The sequence below is a fragment of the Sus scrofa genome, chromosome 15, assembly GCF_054392235.1.
Source record: "Sus scrofa isolate SSC_HxYL_T2T_F1_AM1 chromosome 15, Sscrofa_HxYL_maternal_Yorkshire_Landrace_v2.0, whole genome shotgun sequence".
NCBI classification, from domain to species: domain Eukaryota; kingdom Metazoa; phylum Chordata; class Mammalia; order Artiodactyla; family Suidae; genus Sus; species Sus scrofa.
The window spans coordinates 83,471,394-83,495,033 of record NC_139397.1 but is presented as its reverse complement, the minus strand read 5'-3'; the positions used below and the strand labels follow the sequence as shown (position 1 = coordinate 83,495,033).

The window sequence follows — 23,640 nt, the reverse complement described above, 5'->3', positions numbered from 1 at the left end:
AGGGATCCGGCATTGCTGTGAGCTGTGGTGTAGGTCACAGACACAACTTGGATCCCACGTTGCAGTGGCTGTGGTGTAGGCTCCAATTAGACCCCTAGCCTGGGAACATCCACATACCACAAGTGTGGCCCTAAAAAAAAGAAAAAAAGGGTGGGGAGGGGTGAGGGATGGTGGCCTCATAGACTGAGCTTGAGAATGTTCCTTCTTTTGCAATTTTTTTGGAAGATTTTCAGAAAAATAGGTGTTAACTTTCCTCTAAATATTTGATCAGATTTGCCTGTGAAGCCAGCTGGTTCTGGATTTTAGGGGGTTTTTTGGACTTTTTAATTTTTCAACTTTTGTTTTTTGGAGTTTCTTTGATTTTCTAATAGGCTTTTCAATTCAAGATAAACAATGCTGCCTCTTTGATAAGGCTTTTATATCCAGAGGTTGCTGTTTTGTTTTTCTTCTAGGCCAGGTCTATAATTTTTTTTTTTTTCTAATCTTCAAAGAGCCCCCCAGTCTACTAGAAAGAAAGGAATTTAAAACTCTGAGGAATTCACTACACCTGTCAGTTCAGAGAAGCATAATCTCCAGTTAGTGCCCGTAAATACAAACAAATAATATAGCTTGTGGTTCCAAGAATGGTAAAAGGTTTAAGGAAATTACAGAGAGAAACTGGAGCATTAACTTGCCCCACTGGAGGCCCTCCAACAAGAGGCAAAAATAATAGCTCACAGTACTGAGGTTTTGCCCCAGGTACTGTCCTAAGAGATTTGCATATGTATGAGTTCTGTTGAATAAAATGAGGCTCAGACTGTGAACAAAATGCAGTTTATGTTTTTCTTTCATTATCCCATTAAACTTTATTCACCAGAGTAATTCACCACTGATTTGGATGGGGTTTGGCAGATCCTCCCTTTATTAGGTCACTCCTAGATAATAAAGTCTTTTATTTTTGTTTTGAAAATGGTCTCAATTGTAAAATTACAATTCCCAGCCTATTTCAGATCCAAAGGCAATGGGAAGCCAGTTTCAACCTCCTACTCTTTTTTCTTTCCCCACAATCTACAAGGTGTGGTTATCTGCTTCTCTTTTGACTTTACCTACTGTCCAACCCTGTCCTACACCATGACCGCAAACACTGCATCAGTCACACTGGCTTCCATGCTCTTCATTGAGCTTACAACCATGCTTCGACCTAAAGGCTTTTATGCTGACAGTTTTCTTTGCCAGATTGAATCGTCATCCACAGAGCAACAGGGCCCACCCCACCTTACATGTCATTCCGTAAGAGAAACATTCTCTAACCACTGTTATTATCTATCACCTTGGTCTGCATTTTTGCCTCATTGTACTTATTTTTACTTGATACATTAAATACTTACAAGTTCATTAAATTATTTCTTCCCCAGTAGGATATAAATTTCGTAAATTCAGAAACCTGATTTTTTTTTTTTTCCACTGCTGTTCCTCTCATTACCATCTGAGAATTCAGGATGGTGCTTGACCCAATATTAGGTGCTCACTATACATTTTCTGATTTTGGGGTAAGGATACCCCATGAGAACAATCCATAGGAAATAAACATCTTTAAAGCAGCTCAAAGGGAGGAGTCTTGGTATTTCATTTCTAAGTGCAGCTAGGAGTGTTTTTTTGTTTTTTTGTCTTTTTGCCATTTCTAGGGCCGCTCCCATGGCATATGGAGGTTCCCAGGCTAGGGGTCGAATCAGAGCTGTAGCTGCTGGCCTACACCAGAGCCACAGCAACACGGGATCCGAGCCGCGTCTGCAACCTACACCACAGCTCACGGCAATGCCGGATCCTTAACCCACTGAGCAAGGGCAGGGATTGAACCCACAACCTCATGGTTCCTAGTCTGATTTGTTAACCACTGAGCCACGACGGGAACTCCCAACTAGGAGTTTATTAATAAATGAGTAATTATTCAGCTTACCCTGAATTTGCTTGCTCAGTGGCTACAGTTAAAAATGAACATTGTAGGCATTTTATTAAAATGAACGTTGTTTCTTCTAATCAGTCTTTCCCACTTTGAGAATGTTTTCAATCAGGAGACAAAACATGGAAATGAACCTGAGTCTAACTGATATTAGTATAATTGCATGTATAATTTTATAATTATTGGGTAATGCTATTGCAAATAAGCTGCTTCTTTAAAAACATTGTTAATTTCATTTGTATACCAGATTCATTTCAATTAGACCTGGACTTTTTATTTCTAGGTTTTTTTTTTTTAGTTCTCTTATTTGCACATTATTAAATGTGTCTATTTTTGTCTTCATTGCTAGATGAGTGTTTGCTGGGTTATGCTTCCATTATGCTTGCTTCCACTGTTGTATTCAAGAAAAATATTTAGGAGTATAATAGTAATGACTTCTTAGGGTAATGCTACTTTACAAAAGTATTTTTTTTACAAGACTTGGAGTTTGTAGCTTTATGCAAGCTAAAATATTTTTTCACTAAAATGTAATTGATTCTTCTTTTATAAATTCCCTGCATCGCCTTTCAATATCTGCTTTCCAGGAGTCTATGCAAAATAGATGGAGGCATTAAATCCAAAAACTAAAAGAGAAAAAAAAGTAAATGTGAATCTTCCGTTGACTTTAGGGAAGAAATATTGCTTTATAGAAACATGAAGGGAACAATGATAGTGGGCAGTAAATCCCAGATTAATTGCACTTACTCAATATGCTATGGAGCCAATGCACGTAGCCAAACTTATAAGGCACTATAATTATGATTTCTTGCACTAGACAATAAATGTACAAGTATTAGTGTTGAAAGACAGGATTTTGTCCCTTATTACTGAAAGCAAAATCACTCTGCTCTATTACAAACCTATTAGATCTCTATCCCGACATCTTTTATTTATTGATTTCTCAAAAATCTGTGCTATATATTTTATTGTACAATCAGCAGTAAACCTCAAATGTTGAAAGATTTGAAACTAAGTAACAAATATGTGAATTTACAATGATACCCTAAATGATCCAGGAAATGTCATTTTAAGTGGTAAAATCAATATATATTTTGGTTCATTAGCAAAATACATAATGGCTGTTTCTAGCATCTCCTCTAGACTCTCTGTTTAACCATTTTGTATCATGATTTCTGCCCCGAAGCAATTCTATTTTTAGTTCTAATGGAACAGTTTTAAATTGCTTATTTTCTGTTTACTAAAGTCATCCTGTTTGTTACCATGGAAACTATGGCAACTGCTCTAGCTATTTTATTAAATGAATTGAAGATGTAACGGAAGACTGTGAATGTGCAACATGTCATTCTTATACTTTCCAATAGCTGCAAAACTAGGGCCATGTCTATAGAAAAAAGCAAAATTAATTATGAATAAAGTCTTCTACACTTCAAATTGGGAGGCTTATTCACACTTAAAATCTGAACCATAACTAGCGTAAAGGTATCCCTAACTTACAAAGACTACATGTTCTAAAAGTGTATTTGTAAATCAGTTCTCTGAAATTGGAACACATTAACCCATAGAAATAATGTCGTAAACAATAATTAGCTCTCCAGGGCCTCCACCCTCAAGAAGCCTTCAACATGCGATGTCTCAATCTATAGCAATATTAACAATAGCCTTTGTTCTCAGCTCTGGCAGCAGGAGCCAAGTTTCAGGGATGAGAAAAAAGGAAAGTTTTCTTTACTTTGTTTTTAATAGAGCATGCATTGAACACCATTTTGGAATATTAACACCCATAGTCCATTGTAGATGTTGGGGCTCCTATTGCCCCCTCCCCATCCTCTCAGGGTCCTCTTGTTAGCAAAGACCCTCCTAAGTCATTCTCCAACAAAGGTCCTCCTGCCCCACCTGGTGTCCTTCAAAAGGAAAGAAGGAGACTAAGTTCAACTCAGAAGCAAAGGAAAGCTTTATTCTTTGATCACAGAATGTAGAGGTATGAGCTCAAATTCTAGAGCATCTGCTCTCTCAGACCACAGGTTAGGCGATTGGTGGGGCTCCTTTATAGCATTCTCATCTCTGAGGGAGGGGCAGAATTCTGGAGGGACAGACACAGGCACAGGGTGGTGTTCACAGCTCCCTGAGATGGCAGAACCCACTGTTGGGGTGATGGACACAGCAGTTCTGTGGCAGGAACTCTAATCCATCAAGTTACATGCAAGACCTCTGCATGCAGCACACTATAAGGAAGTGAAATGAGACTAAATACAAAAGAGGTTAGACCTTTTTTATCTTATCACCTAGATGCCATCTTATTTTTCCTGGGGACCCCTAGTCTTTGCTGTTGACACTCTCACTTTCTGACCTCTCACTCTGAAGTTTCATGCCAGACACATCTTGCTCCCCACCTGATCCTGCCTCTACATTGAACCATCATTCTCCTCAAGATTCAAGATGGTATCAGTGAATTGTTAGAAAGGAAGGGAGGAAGGAAAGGAGAAACAAAAATACTTTCTATTGCCTAAATGATTGAAAAAAAATCTTCCTGGACTTTTTACATTTTAAAAATACAGTATTTTTTAAATCCAAATAAATCCCTAACCTCTGAAATTTCTATCACCACAACTAAAGAAAGTATTCAGAGGGTAAAGGAGTAAGGAAACTTCTCTGAGGGAATACTTGGCTCTAGAAGGCAGGCCTAAGAATTTCAGTAGTCAGCTGCTTTAAAAAGAAATTGACTTCTTCACTGTATTCTCCTAATCCTGGATCTTAGGTTTTCTGTTCAAAAAGAATAGCAATGATTAGTTGTAAACTGAGGCATTCCTTTGTTCATTTCCAGGCTGTTTTAATAAAATATATCTCACTAGCCCTGTAATTGTACCTTTAAAAGAATATCATCTTCTTGGCTGAAGGGATCAAATTAACATAATATAGACAAAAATTTTGTTCTTGTTTTCTAACAGAATACAGACCAAACAAATTCACTGTAATTTAGTCATTGTGAATTTTACACACAAAATAAGAAAGAATCATTAGGACATATTTAAGACAAGAGTCAATAATTTACTATTTTATGTCCAAGAAATGAACGAATAAAAATGAAATAACTTGCTAAAATCAAACTGACACAAAATGAGTTATTTTCATTATTTATACACAGGTATTTCCTGTAGATTCAGAATTAACATATATAAGGAAAGGCTGAGTTAATTCTAGAGAATTAAAGAATGTGTCTTTTTTATTAAAGTGATATAAAACAAATGAGATTTGATATTCTGTTTTTTCGTAATGTAATACTTGAAATTGCCTATAAAGTCTTTCCGGCAAAATCTGTGAATTTTTATGTAAATATATGTGCAATAAAATATGAAATAAAATCAAATTTTAACTGAATTTCAGTGATCATTGAAGAGAGAAAATTCTACAGAGATTTGTTAGAATTTTAATATTACAACATTTCAAAAATAATGGCATTTTTTTACCTAACCCTCATTTTTATCTCCTCAGGGTCCACTTTCATTTGTAACACTCACATAATTCCAGTGAAGAACCAAGAGGGCGTGGCTATGATGTTCATCATTAATTTTGAATATGTGACAGATGAAGAAAATGCTACTTCCCCAGAGAGGGTAAACCCAATATTACCAGTCAAAACTGTAAACCGTAAGTAAAAGACTATATATTCATAATGCTCTTGATATTCTGCTACTGTACTAATTTTAATACAGGCTTCATTGTATTTAGTTCTCAAAATATGTTTTCATTTTAAGTAAAATGATTATGTATATATTGAAAAGCCATAGATGATGTTTCCCATCAGTGCCTTACAGAATTGATCAGCTGCTTTCAAAGCCATGTGATTGGGTTATGTCATAGGTAATTCAACTGGTCCCCTACTGATGGACATTTAGACTGTTTCTGGCATTACTATAAATAATGCCAGAATGAATTGTGCCTGTGTATCTTCATGTGTGCATATGCATATTCTTGGACAAAAGTATCTTCAGGGTATGGTTCTGTAAGTGGTATTCCTGTGTCTAAAAAGTAATGAATCTGTAATCTTTTTAGATACTGCCAAACTCCCCTACTTGTGGTTTGAACCGTTTTACACTAATACCAACAATGTATTAGAACTTTCCTCCAAAGCCTTGCTAACAGCGAATCAGTCTTTCAGATTTTTTTTTTTTTTTTGTCATGATAGGTGAGTAGTATCTCAGTTCCTTTTAGTTAGTTTTAATTAACATTTCTCTTATTATGAGTGAGGTTTATGTATTTAAGCACTGTGGACATCTTTTTCCATTGATTGTCAGTTTCTTCTATTTGTTTTTGGCTTTTTGTTTTAAATAGTGGAGAAAGTGACAAATTGCTTCCCCAGCAAATTCTTTTATCTTTTACCTGATTTTTGTTACATGAAGCCTCTTTTTTTTTTTTTTTTTTTTTTTTTTTTTTTTTTGTAATGTGGCTAAGTCTATCAACCTTTTCCTTTGTTGATTCTGAGTTTTTGAGTCATAATTAGAAAAGCTTTCATCATTCCAAGGTTGCAAATAAATTCATTTTTTATAGAATTTATTTTTGAGAATTTCTGATCCATTTTAAGTATAGCTTGGTTTACAGTGCAAGAGATAAAGGTTTAATTTATCATTCTATCAATGGTTTTCCAGTGGTTCTGGCATCAATGATTAGAAAGTCTATTTTTTACCAGTAATATGAGATGCCAGTTTTATCACATACTAACTTTCTTATGTGCTTGAGTATATTTTTGACTTTCTAGTCTGTTCTATTGGTCTATATGTCATTTAGAATCACTCTGTTTTAAGTATACAATTAACTTATATGACATGCTCCTTTTAATCCTAATTTTCAGGGTTTGAGGTTACTTTTTGCTGAATATTCCATAGAGGCATTAGAAACAACAGGTCTGGATGAAAAAAAAAAACATACTTTTATTGAATCAGATTAATTTCATAAATTAATTTGATGAAAATTAACATCTTCATGATGTTAAGTCATTCTATACAAGAATATGTATATATATTTACATTTTTAAATCTGATTATTGTGTCTTTGGAGTGTTTTAAATTTTTCCATATTGTTTACTTTGTTACTTGGCATTTAACCTTTTTTGTTGCTGCTATCATAAAAAGGATCTTCTCATTCATCATATATTATGATAATTTTTAAGGCTACTGATTTGTTTCTGAGTATGTTAATTTCGTGGTCTACTATCTTAGTGAGTTTTCTTAGTTTGTAATGGCTTATACATTGTTCTGAGTTTTTCAAGTGTTCTATAATATCAAACAGAGATTACTTTCCTTTCTAATTCTTATACATGTAACAGTTTTCTCTATGCTGGCTATTACCTCCAATGTATTATTGAAAAGAAATTGATGGTGAACATCATGCCTTATTCCTGATATTTGTGTGAGTGCCACCACTGTTTCCTATTAATTCAAATGATGTCATATGGTTGAGTGGAATGTGTTTTTATAATTTTATGCAAGCTTCCATTGACTCGTATTTATTAAGATTAGATGTTGAAATTTTAAATTGCCTTTTCAGCATCCGTAGAAATCAGTGTGCTATTCTGTTTCCCTTTTTTTATGGTAAATTTGATTTATGGAATTACTAACATGGAACCACTCTTACATCCCTGGAAGGAACCACATTTGTACCTGATGTATTTCATCTTGTAATATTGACTTCTCTTCACCTAAAATTAATTTAGGATTTTGCATCAAGATTCATGAGGGAATCTTATCTGTAATTTTTGAGTGCATATATGCAATTTCATTAGGCTTATTAAAATTATAATTACTTCGAAAAATAATGTGGAGTTTCTCCTCTATTTTCTATGCTATATAACCATTTAAATAGTTTGGGGATTATGGACTTTAAAAGTTAAGGATATGGAGTTCCCATCATGACACAGTGGAAATGAATCTGACTAGGAACCATGAGGTTGTGGATTCGATCCCTGGCCTTGCTCACTGAGTTAAACATCTGGCGTTGCCATGAGCTGTGGTGTACGTCACAGATGTACCTCGGATCTGGTGTTGCCCTGGCTGTGGTGTAGGCCGGCAGCTGTAGCTCTGATTGGACCCCTGGCCTGGGATCCCCATGTGCCGCGTGTGCAACCCTAAAAAAAAAAAAAAAAAGTTAAGAATAATTTCCCTCTAAAATCATCTAAACCTGGTATGTATTTGGTATTTGTGGAGTAGCTTTTAGACAATTTCTCTTCCTCCAGAAATTGGACTATTATTCAAGTTACCCAGTTCAACTAGTATCAGTTTTGCAAAATTTTATTTCTTGAGAAATTATTTATTTCATGTAGATTTTGTAAAAAATTTTGGCTACCCCATGGCATATGGCATTCCTTGGCCAGGGATCAGGTCCAAGCCACAGTTGCAACCTGCATCACAGCTATGACAGTGCTGGATCCTTTAACCCACTGTGCTGGGCCAGGGATCAAACCTGTGTCCTGGTGCTGCAGAGATGTTGCTGACCCTGTTGCACCACAGTGGGAACTCCTCTCAGTTCTTTTATTTTTGTTTCCGCCATTTAAATTTTATAATTCATTAATGCTTTTTTCTCTAAAGAGCTAAATTTTATTGGTTAATTCTATTACTTTTGAAACTCACAAAATTTTGCTTTTATTTTTATTCATTCAGTTTTCATCAGCTTACTTTGTTGCCCCTTCTCAATAAACTTGATTAATTTTCATTCTTTCATTTTTTATGTAGATTTTAAGATTACATTATTTTCTCTAAGCATTGTATAAGATGTACCCTGTGAATTCAGATATGTATTGTAGTATTTTTCACTATATTTTTTCCTAGAAAATAATATGCATGGTTTTCTTACTTTATAACTTGAGTTGTTTTATGCAGAGTTTTTCATTTTCCAGTAGGAAAGGTACTTTTTAAGTATTATTATTATTTTAGCAAATTCTTGCTTTATTGTCCTATGCTTGGAAAATGATGTCTGTACTTTACTCTTTGTAATTTACCAAATTTGCCTTGTGGTTTATTATTTGATCAATTTTCATGAATGACCTATATGATCATGTAAAGAAGGTGATATTCAAGAACATTAGGATAGAAGAATTGTTATATATTTTGAAATTTTGACCTTGTTATTATGTTTAAGTCTTCTAATTTTCTATCCTTGAGATATGTCTTGGATTAAAAGAACTTTATAATAAAGTCTTCTATTTTTAGGGTACTTCTATTTTTTCTTATGTTTCTTTTAATTTCTGTTTTATGAATATTGCTGCTGTCTTATTTCATATTCATATTTCATAGATAGTCATATAAATCACTTTATATTATTGCAGTAACAATATAGAGCACTTTTTAGATATATTTTTATTTAATAATTTTCATCTAAATTATACTGTGTCAAATCATGACAAATTTTTTCTTGTTCCATTTTTTTGATATATATTTAAACCACCTTTTTGTCTTCATATGTACTAGTTGAACTTTTTTTATACATTATGGAGTTAAGTTTTCCTGTTTCCTATAAGAAAAAATAATTCTTGCCTTTAATTGGCAAGTATTTACATTTATTGATATAATTAATATCTTTTTTCTTAGTATTAACATATTCTATGTTAAATATACTCTCTAAAATATTTCATTATATTTTTCTTTGCAGTTTTTTTACTGTGTTATTTTGGTTTGTTTTATCTTCTTTTTGCTTTCAGTTTGGTATTTGGGAATGTTTGTGGGTTTTTTTTTCCTAGTAGTTATCTTTAGAATAACTTTTTTATTTTTTATTATAGTCGATTTGCAATATTCTGCCAAATTCTGATGTACAACAAAGTGACCCAGTTGTGTATATATATATATATACACACATTCTTTTTCTCATATTATCTTCTATCATGTTCTACCACAACAAATTGGATATAGTTCCCTGTGCTACACAGCAGGACCTCATTGCTAATCCATTCTAAATGGAATAGTTTGTATCTGCTAACCCCCAAATCCCAGTCCATCCCTCCCTCTCCCCTTGACAACCACAAGTCTGCTCTCCATGTCCGTGAGTCTGTTTCTCTTCTCTAGATAGGTTCATCTTTGCATATTTTAGATTCCACATATAAGTGATATCATATGGTATTTGTCTTTCAAATTACTTCACTTAATATGAGAATCTTTACTTCCATCCATGTTACTGTAAATGGCATTACTCTGTTCCTTTTTATGGCTGAGTAGTATTCCATTGTGTTTATGTAGCACATCTTCTTAATCTGTTCATCTGTTGATGGACATTTAGGTTGTTTCCGTGTCTTGGCTATTGTGAACAGTGCTGCAATGAACATAGTGATGCATGTATCTTTTTGAATGAAAGTTTTGTACAGGTGCATGCCCAGGAGTGGGATTGCTGGATCATATGGTAGTTTTATATTTAGTTTTCTGAGGTACCTCCATACTGTTTTCCATAGTGGTTGTACCAATTTACATTCCCACCAACCATGTAGGAGAGTTCCCATTTCCTCACACCCTCTCTAGCATTCGTTATTTGTAGACTTATTAATGACGGCCATTATTAGATGTCGAGTGGGTGTGAGGTGTAATTTTTATTTTCGTTTCTCTGATAATTAGTGATGTTGATCATTTTTACATGTGCCTATTGGCCATTCATATGTCTTCTTTGGAGAAATGTCTATTTAGGTTTTCTGCCTTTTTTCAATTGGGTTGTTTGATTTTTTGCTGTTAAGTTGTATAAATTGTTTATATAGTTTGGCAAGTAGGCCTTGTCTATTGCATAGTTTGCAACTATTTTCTCCCACTTCATAGGCTGTCTTTTCATATCTTCAGTGTTTCTTTTGCTATGCAAAACCATGCCAGTTTGATTGGGTCCCATTACTTTATTTTTGTTTTTATTTCTTTTGCCTTGGGAGACTGACCTAAGAAAAATTTGTACAGATAATGTCAGAGAATGTTTTGCCTGTGTTCTCTTCTAGGAGTTTGATGGTATCTTGTCTTATGTTTAAGTCTTTAATCCATTTTGAGTTTATTTTTGTGCATGGTGTGAGGGTGTGTTCTAATTTCAGTGATTTACATGCAGCTGTCCAGTTTTCCCAGCACCGCTAACTGAAGAGACTGCCTCTTCCCATGTTATACTCTTGCCTCCACTGTGGAAGATTAATTGACCGTAGGTGTCTGAGTATATTTCTGGGCTCTCCATTCTGTTCCATTGGTCCATATGTCTGTTTTTGTACCAGTGCCACAATATCTTGATTACTGTAGCTTTGTAATATTGTCTGAAGTATGGGAATTTATGCCTCTTGCTTGGTTTTTTTTCCCCCCTTGGGATTGCTTTGGCAATTCTAGATCTTTTCTGATTCCATATCAATTTTTGGATTGTTTGTTCCAGTTCTGTGAAAAATGTCATGGGTAATTTGATAGGGATTACATTAAATCTGTAGATGGCTATTTTAATGATATTAATTCTGCCAACCCAGGAGCATGGAATATCTTTCCATTTCTTTGGATCCCCTTTAGTTTCCTTGATTAATGTTTTATAGTTCTCAGCATATAGGTTTTTTACCTCCTTAGTCAGTTTATTCCTAGGTATTTGATGTTTTTGGATGTGATTTTAAAAGATATTGTATTTTTATATTCCTTTTCTAAAATTTCATTGTTAGTGTACAGAAATGCAACCTATTTCTGAATGTTAATCTTGTATCCTGTGACTTTGCTGAATTCATTGATCAGTTCTTAGTTTTTGTGTGGAATCCTTAGGGTTTTCTATATGTACTAACATGTCATCTCCATAAAGTAACAATTTTATCTCTTCTCTTCCAATCTGGATACCTTTTATTTATTTATTTATTTATTTTGCCTGATTGCTGTGGCTACGACTTCTATGCTATGTTGAATGAAAGTGGTGAGAGTGGGCATCCCTGTCCCATTCCAGATTTTAGCATGAAGTCTTTCAGCTTTTCTTCATTGAGTATTATATTGGCTTTGGTTTGTCATAAACAGCTTTTATTATGTTAAGGTATATTCCCTCTATACCCACTTTTGGTAAGAATTTTTATCATGAATTGATGTTGGATTTTGTCAAATGCTTTTTCTACATCTATTGAGATGATAATGTGGTTTTTAACTTTTGTTAATGTGGTGTATGATGTTGATTGATTTGTGTAGGTTGAACTATCCTTGTGAACTTGGTATGAATCCTACTTGGCTATAGTATATGATCTTTTTTTTATGTGTTGTTGGATTAAGTTGGCTAAAATTTTGTTGAGAGTATTTGCATCTGTATTTATCAAATATATTTGCCTATAATTTTCTTTTTTGGTAGTATCTTTGGTTTTATTATTAGGGTGATGGTGGCACTATAGAATATCTTTGGGAGTATTCCTTCTTCAATCTTTTGGAAAAGTTTTAAGAAGGATGGGTATATGTTTGGTAGATTTTACCTGTGAAGCCATCTTGTCCTGAACTTTTATTTGTAGGGAGTGTTTTTATTATGTATTCAGTTTCATTTCTAAGTGATAGGTCTGTTCCAATGATCTGTTTCTTCTTGATTCAGTTTTGGTGGGCTGTATGTCTCTAGAAAGTTATCCATGTATTCTAGGTTGTCAAATTTGTTGGCTTATTATTGTTCATAGTATTCTCTTACGTTTTTTTGTATTTCTTCAGTATCCACTGAGATTCCTCCTTTGTCATTTCTTATTTTATTTTAGTTCTCTCTCTTCTTCTTGGTGAGTCTGGCCAGAGGTTTGTCAATTTTGTTTACCCTTTCAAAGAACTAGCTCTTGGTTTTATTGATTTAAAATTTTTTTTTAAATCTCATTTATTGGTTTCCTGTCTCTGATCTTTATTATTTCCTTGCTTCTGCTGACTCTAGGTCTTGTTCGTTCCTCTTTTTCTAATTCTTTTTTTTTTTTTTTTTTTTTTTTTTGTCTTTTTGCTATTTCTTTGGGCCACTCCCGTGGCATATGGAGATTCCCAGGCTAGGGGTCGAATTGGAGCTGTAGCCACAGGCCTATGCCAGAGCCACAGCAACTCGGGATCCGAGCCGCGTCTGCAACCTACACCACAGCTTACAGCAATGCCGGATCGTTAACCCACTGAGCAGGGGCAGGGACTGATCCCGCAACCTCATGGTTCCTAGTCAGATTTGTTAACCTCTGCGCCACGACGGGAACTCCCTCTTTTCCCAATTCTTTTAGGTGGTAGGTTATGTTGTTGATTTGAGGTTTTTCTTCCTTTTTGAGGAAGGCCTGTATCACTATGAACTTCCCTCTAAGAACTGCTTTTGTATCATCCCATAGATTTTGAATGATTGTGTCTTCATTATCATTTGTCTCTAAGTATTTTTTAATTTCCCTTTTGATTTCCTCATTGATTCAGTGGTATTTTGGTAAGCATGTTGTTTAGTGGTCATGTAGTCAGTTTTTTCTCATTTCTTTTCCTGTAGTGGATTTCTGGTTTCATTCCATTTTGGTCAGAGAAGACGCTCAAAATAATTTCTATACTCTTAAATTTCTTGAAGTTAGTTTTGTGCTCTAGTATGTGGTCAATCCTTGAGAATATTCCATGTGCACTTGAAAAGAATGTATATTTTTGGGTTTTGTGTATGTAATGTCTTGAAGATATCAATTAAGTCTAACTGTTCTATTGTGTCATTTAGGATCTGTGTTGCCTTATTGATTTTCCATGTAGAGGATCTGTCCATTGATATCAGTGGGGTGTAAAAAATCTCCTCCTCTTATTGTTTTGCCATCAATTTCTCCTTTTATTTCAGTTAGTATTTGTGGTATGCCTTTGGGTGCTCCTGTATCTGGGGCATATATATTGACAAGAGTAATATCCTTTTCTGAAATTGATCCTTGTGCCCTTCTTTGTTTGTCTGTCTGTCTGTCTTTCATTCTGTCTGTCAGTCTGTCTGTCTTTTTTGTCTTTTAGGGCTGTACCCATGGCATATGGATGTTCCCAGGCTAGGGGTCAAATCAGAACTGTACCTGCCGACCTATACCACAGCCACATGAAAGCCAGATCCGAGCTGCATCTGCGACCTACACCACAGCTCATGGCATGCCGGATCCTTAACCCACTGAGTGAGGCCAGGAATTGAACCTGTGTCCTCATGGATGCTAGTCACATTCATTTCCACTAAGCCACAGTGGGAACTCCTCTTTGTCTTTCTTTGTTTTAAAGTCTATTTTGTCTGATATGAGATTGCAACTCCCACTTTCCTGTCATTTCCATTCTCATGAAATATCTCTTCCCATCCTCTCACTTTCAATTTATATGTATTCTTTGCCCTAAGGTGAGTTTCTTGTAGGCAGCACATTGTAGGCTCTTATGTTTTTTTTTTTTAATCCAGTCTGCCACTTTACTGCTTTTGACTGGAGCATTCAGTCCATTGACATTTAAGGTAATTATTGATAAATATGTATTTATTGCCATTTTAAACCTTGTTTTCCAGTTGAGACTATGTTTTTCCTTTGTATCTTTGTTTTATGGTTGGATGATTTTATTTTATGCTTGTGTCCTTTTCTTTTTATATTTGTGAATGTATTATTTAGTTTTAATTTGTGATTGCCCTGTGTTTCAAGTATGTTAACCCCTTTCTATATCTTCTTGCTTCAGCCTGACAGTCATATAGGCTCAAACACATTCTTAAAAAATAAGAGTCCTGATTTTCTTACTTTCCTTCCCCACATTTTATGATTTTAATGTCCTTTTTCACATCTTCATATTTAACCTTTGGCTGTTCCTTGTGTTTATTGTAGTTTTTACAAATGGTTTTTTTGTTTGTTTTTTCCTTTTGGATCTGTATACTGGCTTAAGTGATTACTTTCCAATGTGATTTCCTCATCTATATCTTCATACTTCTTTCCTATTTAGAGAAGTCTTTTCAGTATTTCTTTTAAAATGGGTTTAGTATTGCTGTATTCTTTTAGTTTTTGTTGGAGAAATTCTTCATATCTCCTATTTTAAATAGTAATCTTGCTGGGTAGAGTATTCTAGGCTGCAAATTTTTCTCTTTTAGAACTTTGAATATATCTTGGCTACTTTCTGTAGAGAAATCAGCTGATATCTTTATGGTGGTTCCCTTAATTATCTGTTTGTTTTTCCCTTGCTGCCTCTAGAATCCTCTTCTTATCTTTAACTTTTGACATTTTTTTCATTTAGTTTTTTCATTTAGTTTTCTCTCTGCTGTCTTGATTGGGTGATTTCCATTATTCTATCTTCCAAGTCACTTATTTGTTCCTCTGCATTATTCATTATGCTCTTCAATGCCTTGAACTCAGCTTGTGTCTCTGCAAATGAATTCTCCAATTATTTTTGGATCCTCCTTATGATTTCTAGTTCCTTTATAAAGTGATCTGCATTATTGTTCATATCCACGCTTAATGCCTTTAGAATTTTCACTATCTCTGTTCTGAACTCAGTATCTGTTAGACTTCAGAGGTCCATTTCATTGTTTGCTCCTTAAGAGGAATTCTCCTGTTCTTTTAGGTGGGAATGGTTCCTGAGCTTCTTCATTTTTTTTTTTTTCTTATTCTGTGAGTTTAGGGAAAACAAGTATTTACTTTAATCTTAGAGGGTTGTTTATATGGGAGAGTGCCTATAGGTAGCCTGTGAGGGCTTACTATACAAACTTTCTGTTTTGGCGTGAGAGTTGCTTTTGGTTTGGATGTTTGCTGTCTCTTTCTTCAGTGTTATCCCCTTGGTAGGATATATGCCAATGTACAACCTGCACTTGCTTCCAGAGAGATGGAGGCAATGAGCAGGTCCTTTAGCCAGTGCCTGGTTGCTGATGAGGACCTCAGGGAATGGCACAGGCTGCTCCTGGTTGCAGGGCCCTGGGAAGTGGCAGTGACCCTAAGGGAGGTGTAGGCAGTGCCCAGAGCCTTTAGCAGTGGCAAAAGCAGGGTGTGTATGTTCCCAGGGGAGTGAAGGCAATGGGTGGTGTTTGGTTGCAGTGCCCTCCTCAGTAGCAACCCCTGAGGTGACTGGGACTTCAGGTGGTGACTATTCATGGATCCCTGGTAGTGGCGGGCTGTTCCCACCCCTAGAGTCTGAGCTGACAGGGGTGGTTTGCTCCTGCTGCCCATAGTCTATGCAAGAGGCACTCTACCACCCGAGAGCCCACATGCCCATGCACAGAGAAAGATATTCCTATGGTGGTTCTGCCCCTCCTTTTCTCACCTTTCCCAGCAGTGATGACTTCCTTCTCCTGCAGGCCAAGGCCTCCTCCCACACTCCCTCAGCTGTGGTGCTCTGCTCCCCAAGCTGTGGTGCACTGTTCCCAAGCCCCTAAGTCTGCCTCCACACAGCCAACCCTAGTTCTATCCCCAGAACTGACATCAGAAGGCTGAGTCTCAGCATCCAGCATCTGCCAGATTGTCTCTTCCTGCATGTCCCAGCCATGATACAAATGGTCTGTGTGTCTCTCTCTGCTTTTCCCTCCTCCATCCAGCTGATGTGCTTTTCTCTGAGGCTTTAAGTTTCGACCTCTGCCCCAGCTGATTTCCCTGTCAGTTGGTGGCCTTCCAGGGAGCAGAATCCTTTTCTGTTTCACAGCTAACTATCAGGAGTGCCGGTTCAGTCCCAATTCCTTTTTTTTCCTTTTGTTGTACCCTGTTATGTGGAGGGTTTTTTGTCCTTTTTGGAGGTTTAAGGTCTTCTGCCAGCATTCAGTATGTGTTCTGTGCCAATCATTCTACATGTAGATGGGTTTGTTTGATGTGTTTGAGGAGAAGGTGTGCACCATATCTTAACTCCTCTGCCATCTTGATCCCACCAGAAAATTTTATATGATATCCTTAATCTCTCCTCTTCCTCAAATACTATATTTTGATTCAATACTATGAGCAACAATAAAATTAGCTCTTTTTTCCTTCCCTTTCTACCATGCAATTTTAGTTAATATTATGTTTTAATGCTTATCTTTGCACTCCTAAGTACACTTAGTCTTCTACTATTCAGTGTGTCAGTTTAAATTATATCATTTGACTCTCAGTTTTTACCAATAAGGCACTCTGAGGTTATTTTGTAATTTCTTCATCTTCCATTTTGTTTGATTTTAGTATTTCTCTCATCTCAGAGGATATAATTTACATACTTCTCACTTTTGTTTTGGCCTTACATTTCTAGTGAAATATATTTGATACTCACTATTTCTCTTTTTGCCAAAATTTCCCCCCCAAAAAAACTTTTTGGATAAAGTTCATCTTCTTTAAAAAATGTTCATGAATAAAATATTTGGAAAGTTCTTTTATGTTCAATACTATTTTTCTACAGCCTTCACACTTGAAGGACAGCCTGGGTAGATATAACATAGTTGGCCCACATTTTATTACCCTGTGAACCTTATAGACAGTGTTCCAGTCTTTTCTTGCATCAGATGTTGCCAATGAGGAATCTGATGCCAACCTATTTGTCTGCCCTTTGTAAGTGATTTTGATATTTTTCCAAGTTTCAAAAAATTCAGAAATAAGCTAATAATAGCAGGTTTTGATATTCCTCTTTCAAACCAAGATAGACTTTTAAAGTCTAAAATTTCTGCTTGCATATGTCTGGATTTGATGTTCTTAATCAATTTTCCCAGATATATGGTGGGGCCTTTTCATATGTACAACAATTCATATTTTATTTCAGGAAATTTTACTGAATTATAATTTTTAATATTTATTTCTACTGGTTTGTCTTCTTCAGGGACTCAAATTAATATGGATGTTGGACCTTCTTTGCCTATTTTTCATATCCATCACATTCTCCCTTGTCTTTTTCCTCTCTTTATGCTATTTCATTTTCTTAGTTTCTTTCATTTCTAACCTTTGTTCTTATGGTTTGCTTGTAACATACGAGTTTTTTTTTTAGATTATTTTATCTTTTTCTTTCCTGAATTTATTACCTGTATTCTTTCAGTTCTTGCTTTGTATTTTCTTATTTGTCCAGTTTTTATTCTATGTTTTTGAATTCCTAATTTATAATTTTATTTCTTATCTTTAATTACTGGTTTAAAATGTTCTAAATTTTTTGGGGGTATTATATATCTCTTCTATTTCATAACTTGATATTTAGCACACTTTTATCTGCAAAGAATGTTTTTATTCCCATTCCCTGTTTTTCCCTTATGATATCTTTTTACAAATATTAGTTTTCTTATTTATAACTATTTATGACAGACTTTTATGTGCCATTACTAGCAAGAAACCTGGATGTGCAAAGGGAATAGGTCTTGTTTGAGTGCCTTTTAAGATTTTTTTTTAGGTCAAAGGCTTATTCATACATTGCAAGGAGTTTGTAAATTTGAGGTGTTTGTGGAGGGCTTGCTTGTTCTTTATATGTCACTGCCTGTTTTTGTTGTTTGTTGGATTGTTTGCTTGTTTTTGTCTTCCAATTATTCTATATTATTATATATCAGTAAGGGGACTTTATATTCATCACTTCCTTATTTCCCAGGGAATCTTCAATTCCACCTTTGAGGATCCCTCCGGCTCTCCAAGAAGTACTGCTTTTCCAAGGCTAATGTCTGGGGTCTTAGCACATTTCTAGCCATTTTCTGTTATCTTTTTAATAGTCAATTCATTGTCCATTAAGGTTACAGAAGTTCTCTATTTCTTAATCAGTGTGAATCACTCGTTTTCTGAGAGTAAATCCTATTTGATATATGTTCCATCACTCTAAGGAGACTTTTGTACCTATGTTTTTTCCTCTTAGTTTCTACCTGACTATTAACAGAGTATTCTTTGTTAATCTTCTGGTCTTGGGCATTTATTTCCCTGAATACATGTAAATTGATGTTTGTAATGTCTCTTTCTCTAATTACTCTTTAGGCATAGTTTATGGGTGTTTTTGCTTGCCTCCCTATTGATTTCCAGGGTTTTTGAGAGAGTCAATGAGGAAATGAAAATTTAAGTTACTGTTATTGTCTGTGGGAAGCTGGATGCCTTATCATGAAACTTTGTTATACTATATATAAATCAGATATCAAAATATACGTAAAAATAGTCCCAAAAGTCTATGTTGTAAACCTAAACTAATACTAAATCAAATGTACACAGCTGAAATTTTTTCGTAGTATCAGTTACTTCCTTAGGTATGTCTAAATGACAGTACCATATCCTGTTAAGGCAATATTGGAACAAATATGTTCATGTTATAATTCATACATTATGAATATTTTACTCTGAGCAGTATTACACTTGTGGAAAAGTCTATCAAAACCTCCAATATATCAGTCTCCCAGGTGACATGTTTAGAAATAAAATTGAAGTACTATTTAAAAAACTATTAAAAGATCAAACTTGCTCCTTAAAATTGATGACTGCTTTTGATTTCTTTATATTTTCTTTATATATAATGTATTTATTTATATTCAATAGTGACAAATTTAGTCATTATTGAATGATTTCTGAGGGAGTATCCTTTAGGTAATGTCAGCCTGTATTTGGTCCTGAACGTCAATGAGATAACTTCTTTGGGGGAAAACTTAGTTTTGCTTCTTTGTTATCTTCAAAAAATTCTTCATTTCTCCCCAAGAATAGTTGCCTTTCATGGTCCATCAAATTGGCTAGGGAGTAGCATATAAGCAGTATGGCAAAAAGGGAGATTTTTTTTTTAAATAATATATTCATTTCAAACTGATTACAAACAGAGAATTGAAACTCTGATTTCTTGAATGGAAGATAATCTATACAGTAGACGCCCAGAGTATCATACATAATCTATGCAACTTTATACTTTGATTAAAATAGCATCTCTCATGCAAGTCATAGAAAATTCATTTGAGAGTGTTTCTTATTATGTGAACATGAGTGGTTTCCCTACACTGCAGCTGCCACTCAGACAGGGAACTGTTGGAGAGAATACAAATATGCAGATAAAACAGTTTCTAGAGCATTACAAAGGCCTGTTATTTACAACTATTATATTGGCTTTGATTATACCTTCCATCATTATATGCTCTAAATATCTCTTGGTGTCAATTTTTGAAGAGTTGATTGTTAAATCAAGCAGAAAAGTTAGACAGAAACAAGTTATATTTGGTAGCTTCTGATGCTATCCAATTTCTACTTTATATATCATTTATGTTCTTTAGCAACCTTCTTTTTTTCTTAAAGTATAATTTTATGACCTGTGTAAGATAATGATATTGGCTATTTCAAACATTGTCATTACATTGGTGGCCACTAAAACAAACAAACCAATAAGGAAATAAAAGAAAGTCAACTTTTGCTACATCCCTTTTTGCAGAAACATCTTAATCTTCAAAATGCTTAATTTCTTGTCTAAATGAGGGGTGTGTGTGTGTGTGTAAGTGTGTATGTCAAGGAGGGCAGCATATGCATGCCCTTAGTTTTGGGATTTAAGTGAAAGTAATGGAAAAAAGGCAACTCTATTTAAGAAGATATAGGTTTCTAAAAATTTAACTGCCTCTCCTGGAATGTAGGAAAAGTAAAGGAAAAAGAAAAATAAGAAGTGACAATAAGAAACATAGATGAAAAAAATTGAAGTATTAAGTTGAGAAAATTAAGTAACAGAAAAGGGACTAAATACACAAAAGAAGGAGTTTCCATCATGGCACAGTTGAAATGAATCTGACTAGGAACCATGAGGTTGTGGGTTAGATCCCTGGCCTTGCTCAGTGGGTTGGGGAATCCGGTGTTGCCATGAGCTGTGGTGTAGGTCGCAGACCTGGCTCAGATATGGAGTGTCTGTGGCTATGGCATAGGCTGGCACCTGTAGCTCCGATTAGACCCCTAGCCTGGGACCCTCCATGTGCCACAGGTGTAACCCTAAAAAACAAAAAACAAAACAAAGCCCACACACACGCAATAGAAGAGATGCGTCATGAAAAAAAGGACTATGATAAATTAGGCTGAGTAAATACTGGAAACCTAGAGACCTATATTGAATTAAAAGGTGGATCAATTCTCAGTACAAATATCTAGTTCTGGGTCAGGAACACAGCACAGCAAAAGTGAGCAGTTTTCTCTGGAAAGAACTAATTTTTCACAAACTTAATCTCTGTCGAAGCTATAGGGCCAGTCACATTCTGTCTTCTGGAATGAAGCAAGTACATGAAAGATTATTATTCTGATAGGTCTATCAAATTAATAAGTTAACTATCAAATTAATAAATACTGCACAATTGAGTCAATGAATTGCTACATAAATATAAATACCAAATAAAAGATACTATCACTGGTGGTTTAAACTCTGCAGTCTGAAAAATGGAAATGATACTGAGTGTATGAGAAAATTCTACTTTTCCTACAAACTAAAAGGGGGGCACATCTAAAGAAACTAACAGCGACGGGAAAATATGTTCCCTTTTTTTTCTGCTCTAATATCTGTTGCTATGAAATGTTTACACCACATGGAAGATAACCAGCTTATGTGTTCTTGTTTACACTATTCATTTCAAAGCTAATTGTCAAGTTTAAGAGGCTTTTATTTATATTAAAGTTTCATTTTAAGTTATTGACAAGTATATTTAAATTTTATATTTCTTCTATTTTACAGCAGAAATCTAGGATAACCAGTCTGGTTCACACAGACACACAAACATTTTAATTTGTTAAAAATTTCTTGAGGGAGATTGGGCAAACCTTAAACAAAAAATTCTTGATTTAGCAATATGTAACCCAACAGAAAGTGAATCCATTTTAGGTTCTTAACATGTCTTAAAACCAGAGTCAGTTTGGGCAACCATAAATGTGGAACTTAAGCTCATATCCCCAAATATAATTTATAATATAAGTATCTGGCCACATGTTTGCAGTAAGCTGGAACAGAATACTGGCCACAGCATTAGATGGGATATGTACTCTCCAGATTGCCACAGTCCTCACCTCCCCATATTGTTTGTATGTTGCTTTCTTTGCTTTTGTTACTTGTCTCTCCTTGGATTTTCCACACCTATTCATTGTCTCCCTTATTTCCTTTCTTCCTCTGCTCACTGTAATAAGCTCTCTATATTGTGCCCCCAACATTGCCCCCTAGTATGAAAATACCGTGCTAAATTCCATTTCCTTCTCTCCATCCTTTAATGTTCCATGACCCCATACTCATTTTCCGCTTTTTATCACTTTGACAATTATTTTAGTACCATTTTCTTGTTCCCCTTAAACAAGAAATTCTTAAACTCTGTTCATTTATCCCCTAGAAGCTGCTCTTAATGTTCTTCTCTTCTTAGTCATCTTCTCAACACTCTGCTAGGGCAAACTTATCCATGACCTATAGGAAACAAACCACTTTCAAATCACTACCTCCAAACACACCTCTCTCTAGATTTTCTCATGACTTAAACCTTCATATATCCAACTTCCTACTGGAAATATCTTGGGGAAGATTTTAGCATTTCTAGAAATTTAGCATTTTCAAGCTAAGATTTGTCTTTCCATCTCCAGATTTCTCCAAAGACTTCCATCTTTCCAAAATTTGATTTGATAAAATATTCCATCCAGTTTTATCAAAAACTCTTAGCATTACCCAAGCTACTTAAGCCAGAAATCTAGGAAGGAATTAGGGAGAAGGAAACTTCTCCTTCTCCCTAATTGTCTCTTTTGCAACCAAAGAATGGTCAGATTCTCTCAAGCATACCCAGTAAATAAATCTCTCACACAGCCCACTGTAATTGCCTACTCAGGCTCATAGCACATCTTTCTTGGACTGATACAATGCTCTCACAATTGGTATCTCTGCTTTAAATTCCTTTTCCTCACAATCACATGTCATACTACTGTACATCACTCTTTATATCCTTTATAATGGTCCTCTATTGCCTGAAGGTATAAAACTCCAAAGCCTTGTGCATTAAGCAAAAGACCAATGTTCTGGGTTCAGATACCTCTTTAGCCTCATCTCCCATCACAAGTAGCACCCCCTCCAACCCATTGCTGTCACATCTCATATTTCAGTGGTGGTTTTTGAAAAAGACCATACATTTTATACCTCTTTGTTTGTATAACATATATGCTAGAGAAATAAGCCGTTATAGTAGATGCCTTTATTTCTCTAGCACACCTTCTCCAAAAGACTGTTTTAACTATGGAGAGTTCCCAATTCACCCAGACAGATTTACCTGTTCTTGCTCCTGTGACATCATGATACCACATAGCTATCTCTACAACCACACTGGTCATATGTCTTTGCTTAGTAGACGAGAAACATAAATGACTAAAGAAGACCAGGAATAAAAATAGAGAGCAAGAGGGATGAGAGCTGTGGAAAACTGAAGAAGCCTATGTTATTTAAAGTAGCCAGGAACATTTAAGCTCTAGTTCATAGCAGGGATGTTGTATTTTCTTCCATATCCCTAACATTTTGCAAATAGTAAGTACCCAATAATATTTGTAGAATATATAAATTAATATGATATTTTTATATTAAGTAATTAAGTTGTTTTTTTTTCCCAACTGAATGAACATTAGTCAGTGATTTTTCCATGAGTGAGGCCATCAGCATCATCTTGTAACATTCTTGAAATGCAAATTCTTAGGCCTTACACCACAACAACTGATTGAAAAAGAAATTTAGCAATCTATGTTTTGACAATCCCTTCTGGCCATTCTGATATGCACTGAAGTTTGAGAACTCCTAAGTTACTTAATATTTAGATAAAACTATAAAGATAAATTTTAAGTGAAGCTAAAAGTAAAGATAAATTCTGTGTTCTTTTATTTTCAGTTATTTTCAAAAGTGAACTTTTTAAATTTAATTTCATTAAGGCATTATAAAGGG

At 35.0% G+C, this 23,640-nt stretch overlaps 1 protein-coding gene across 23 annotated transcripts in view; it reads left to right on the top strand.

The window, feature by feature from the left end:
- The window catches only part of KCNH7 (potassium voltage-gated channel subfamily H member 7), a 501,977-nt gene that overhangs the window by 316,267 nt on the left and 162,070 nt on the right, over positions 1-23,640 (top strand). For all 23 annotated transcript variants that reach the window (XR_014830513.1, XR_014830512.1, XR_014830517.1 and 20 more), the window contains exon 3: positions 5,426-5,581. Coding sequence is in view for 17 of the 23 variants with exons in the window: in XM_085001285.1 (XP_084857411.1) it covers positions 5,426-5,581 (156 nt within the window). In the remaining 6 variants the exon portion in view is untranslated. The remainder of the gene's footprint in view (positions 1-5,425; positions 5,582-23,640) is intronic.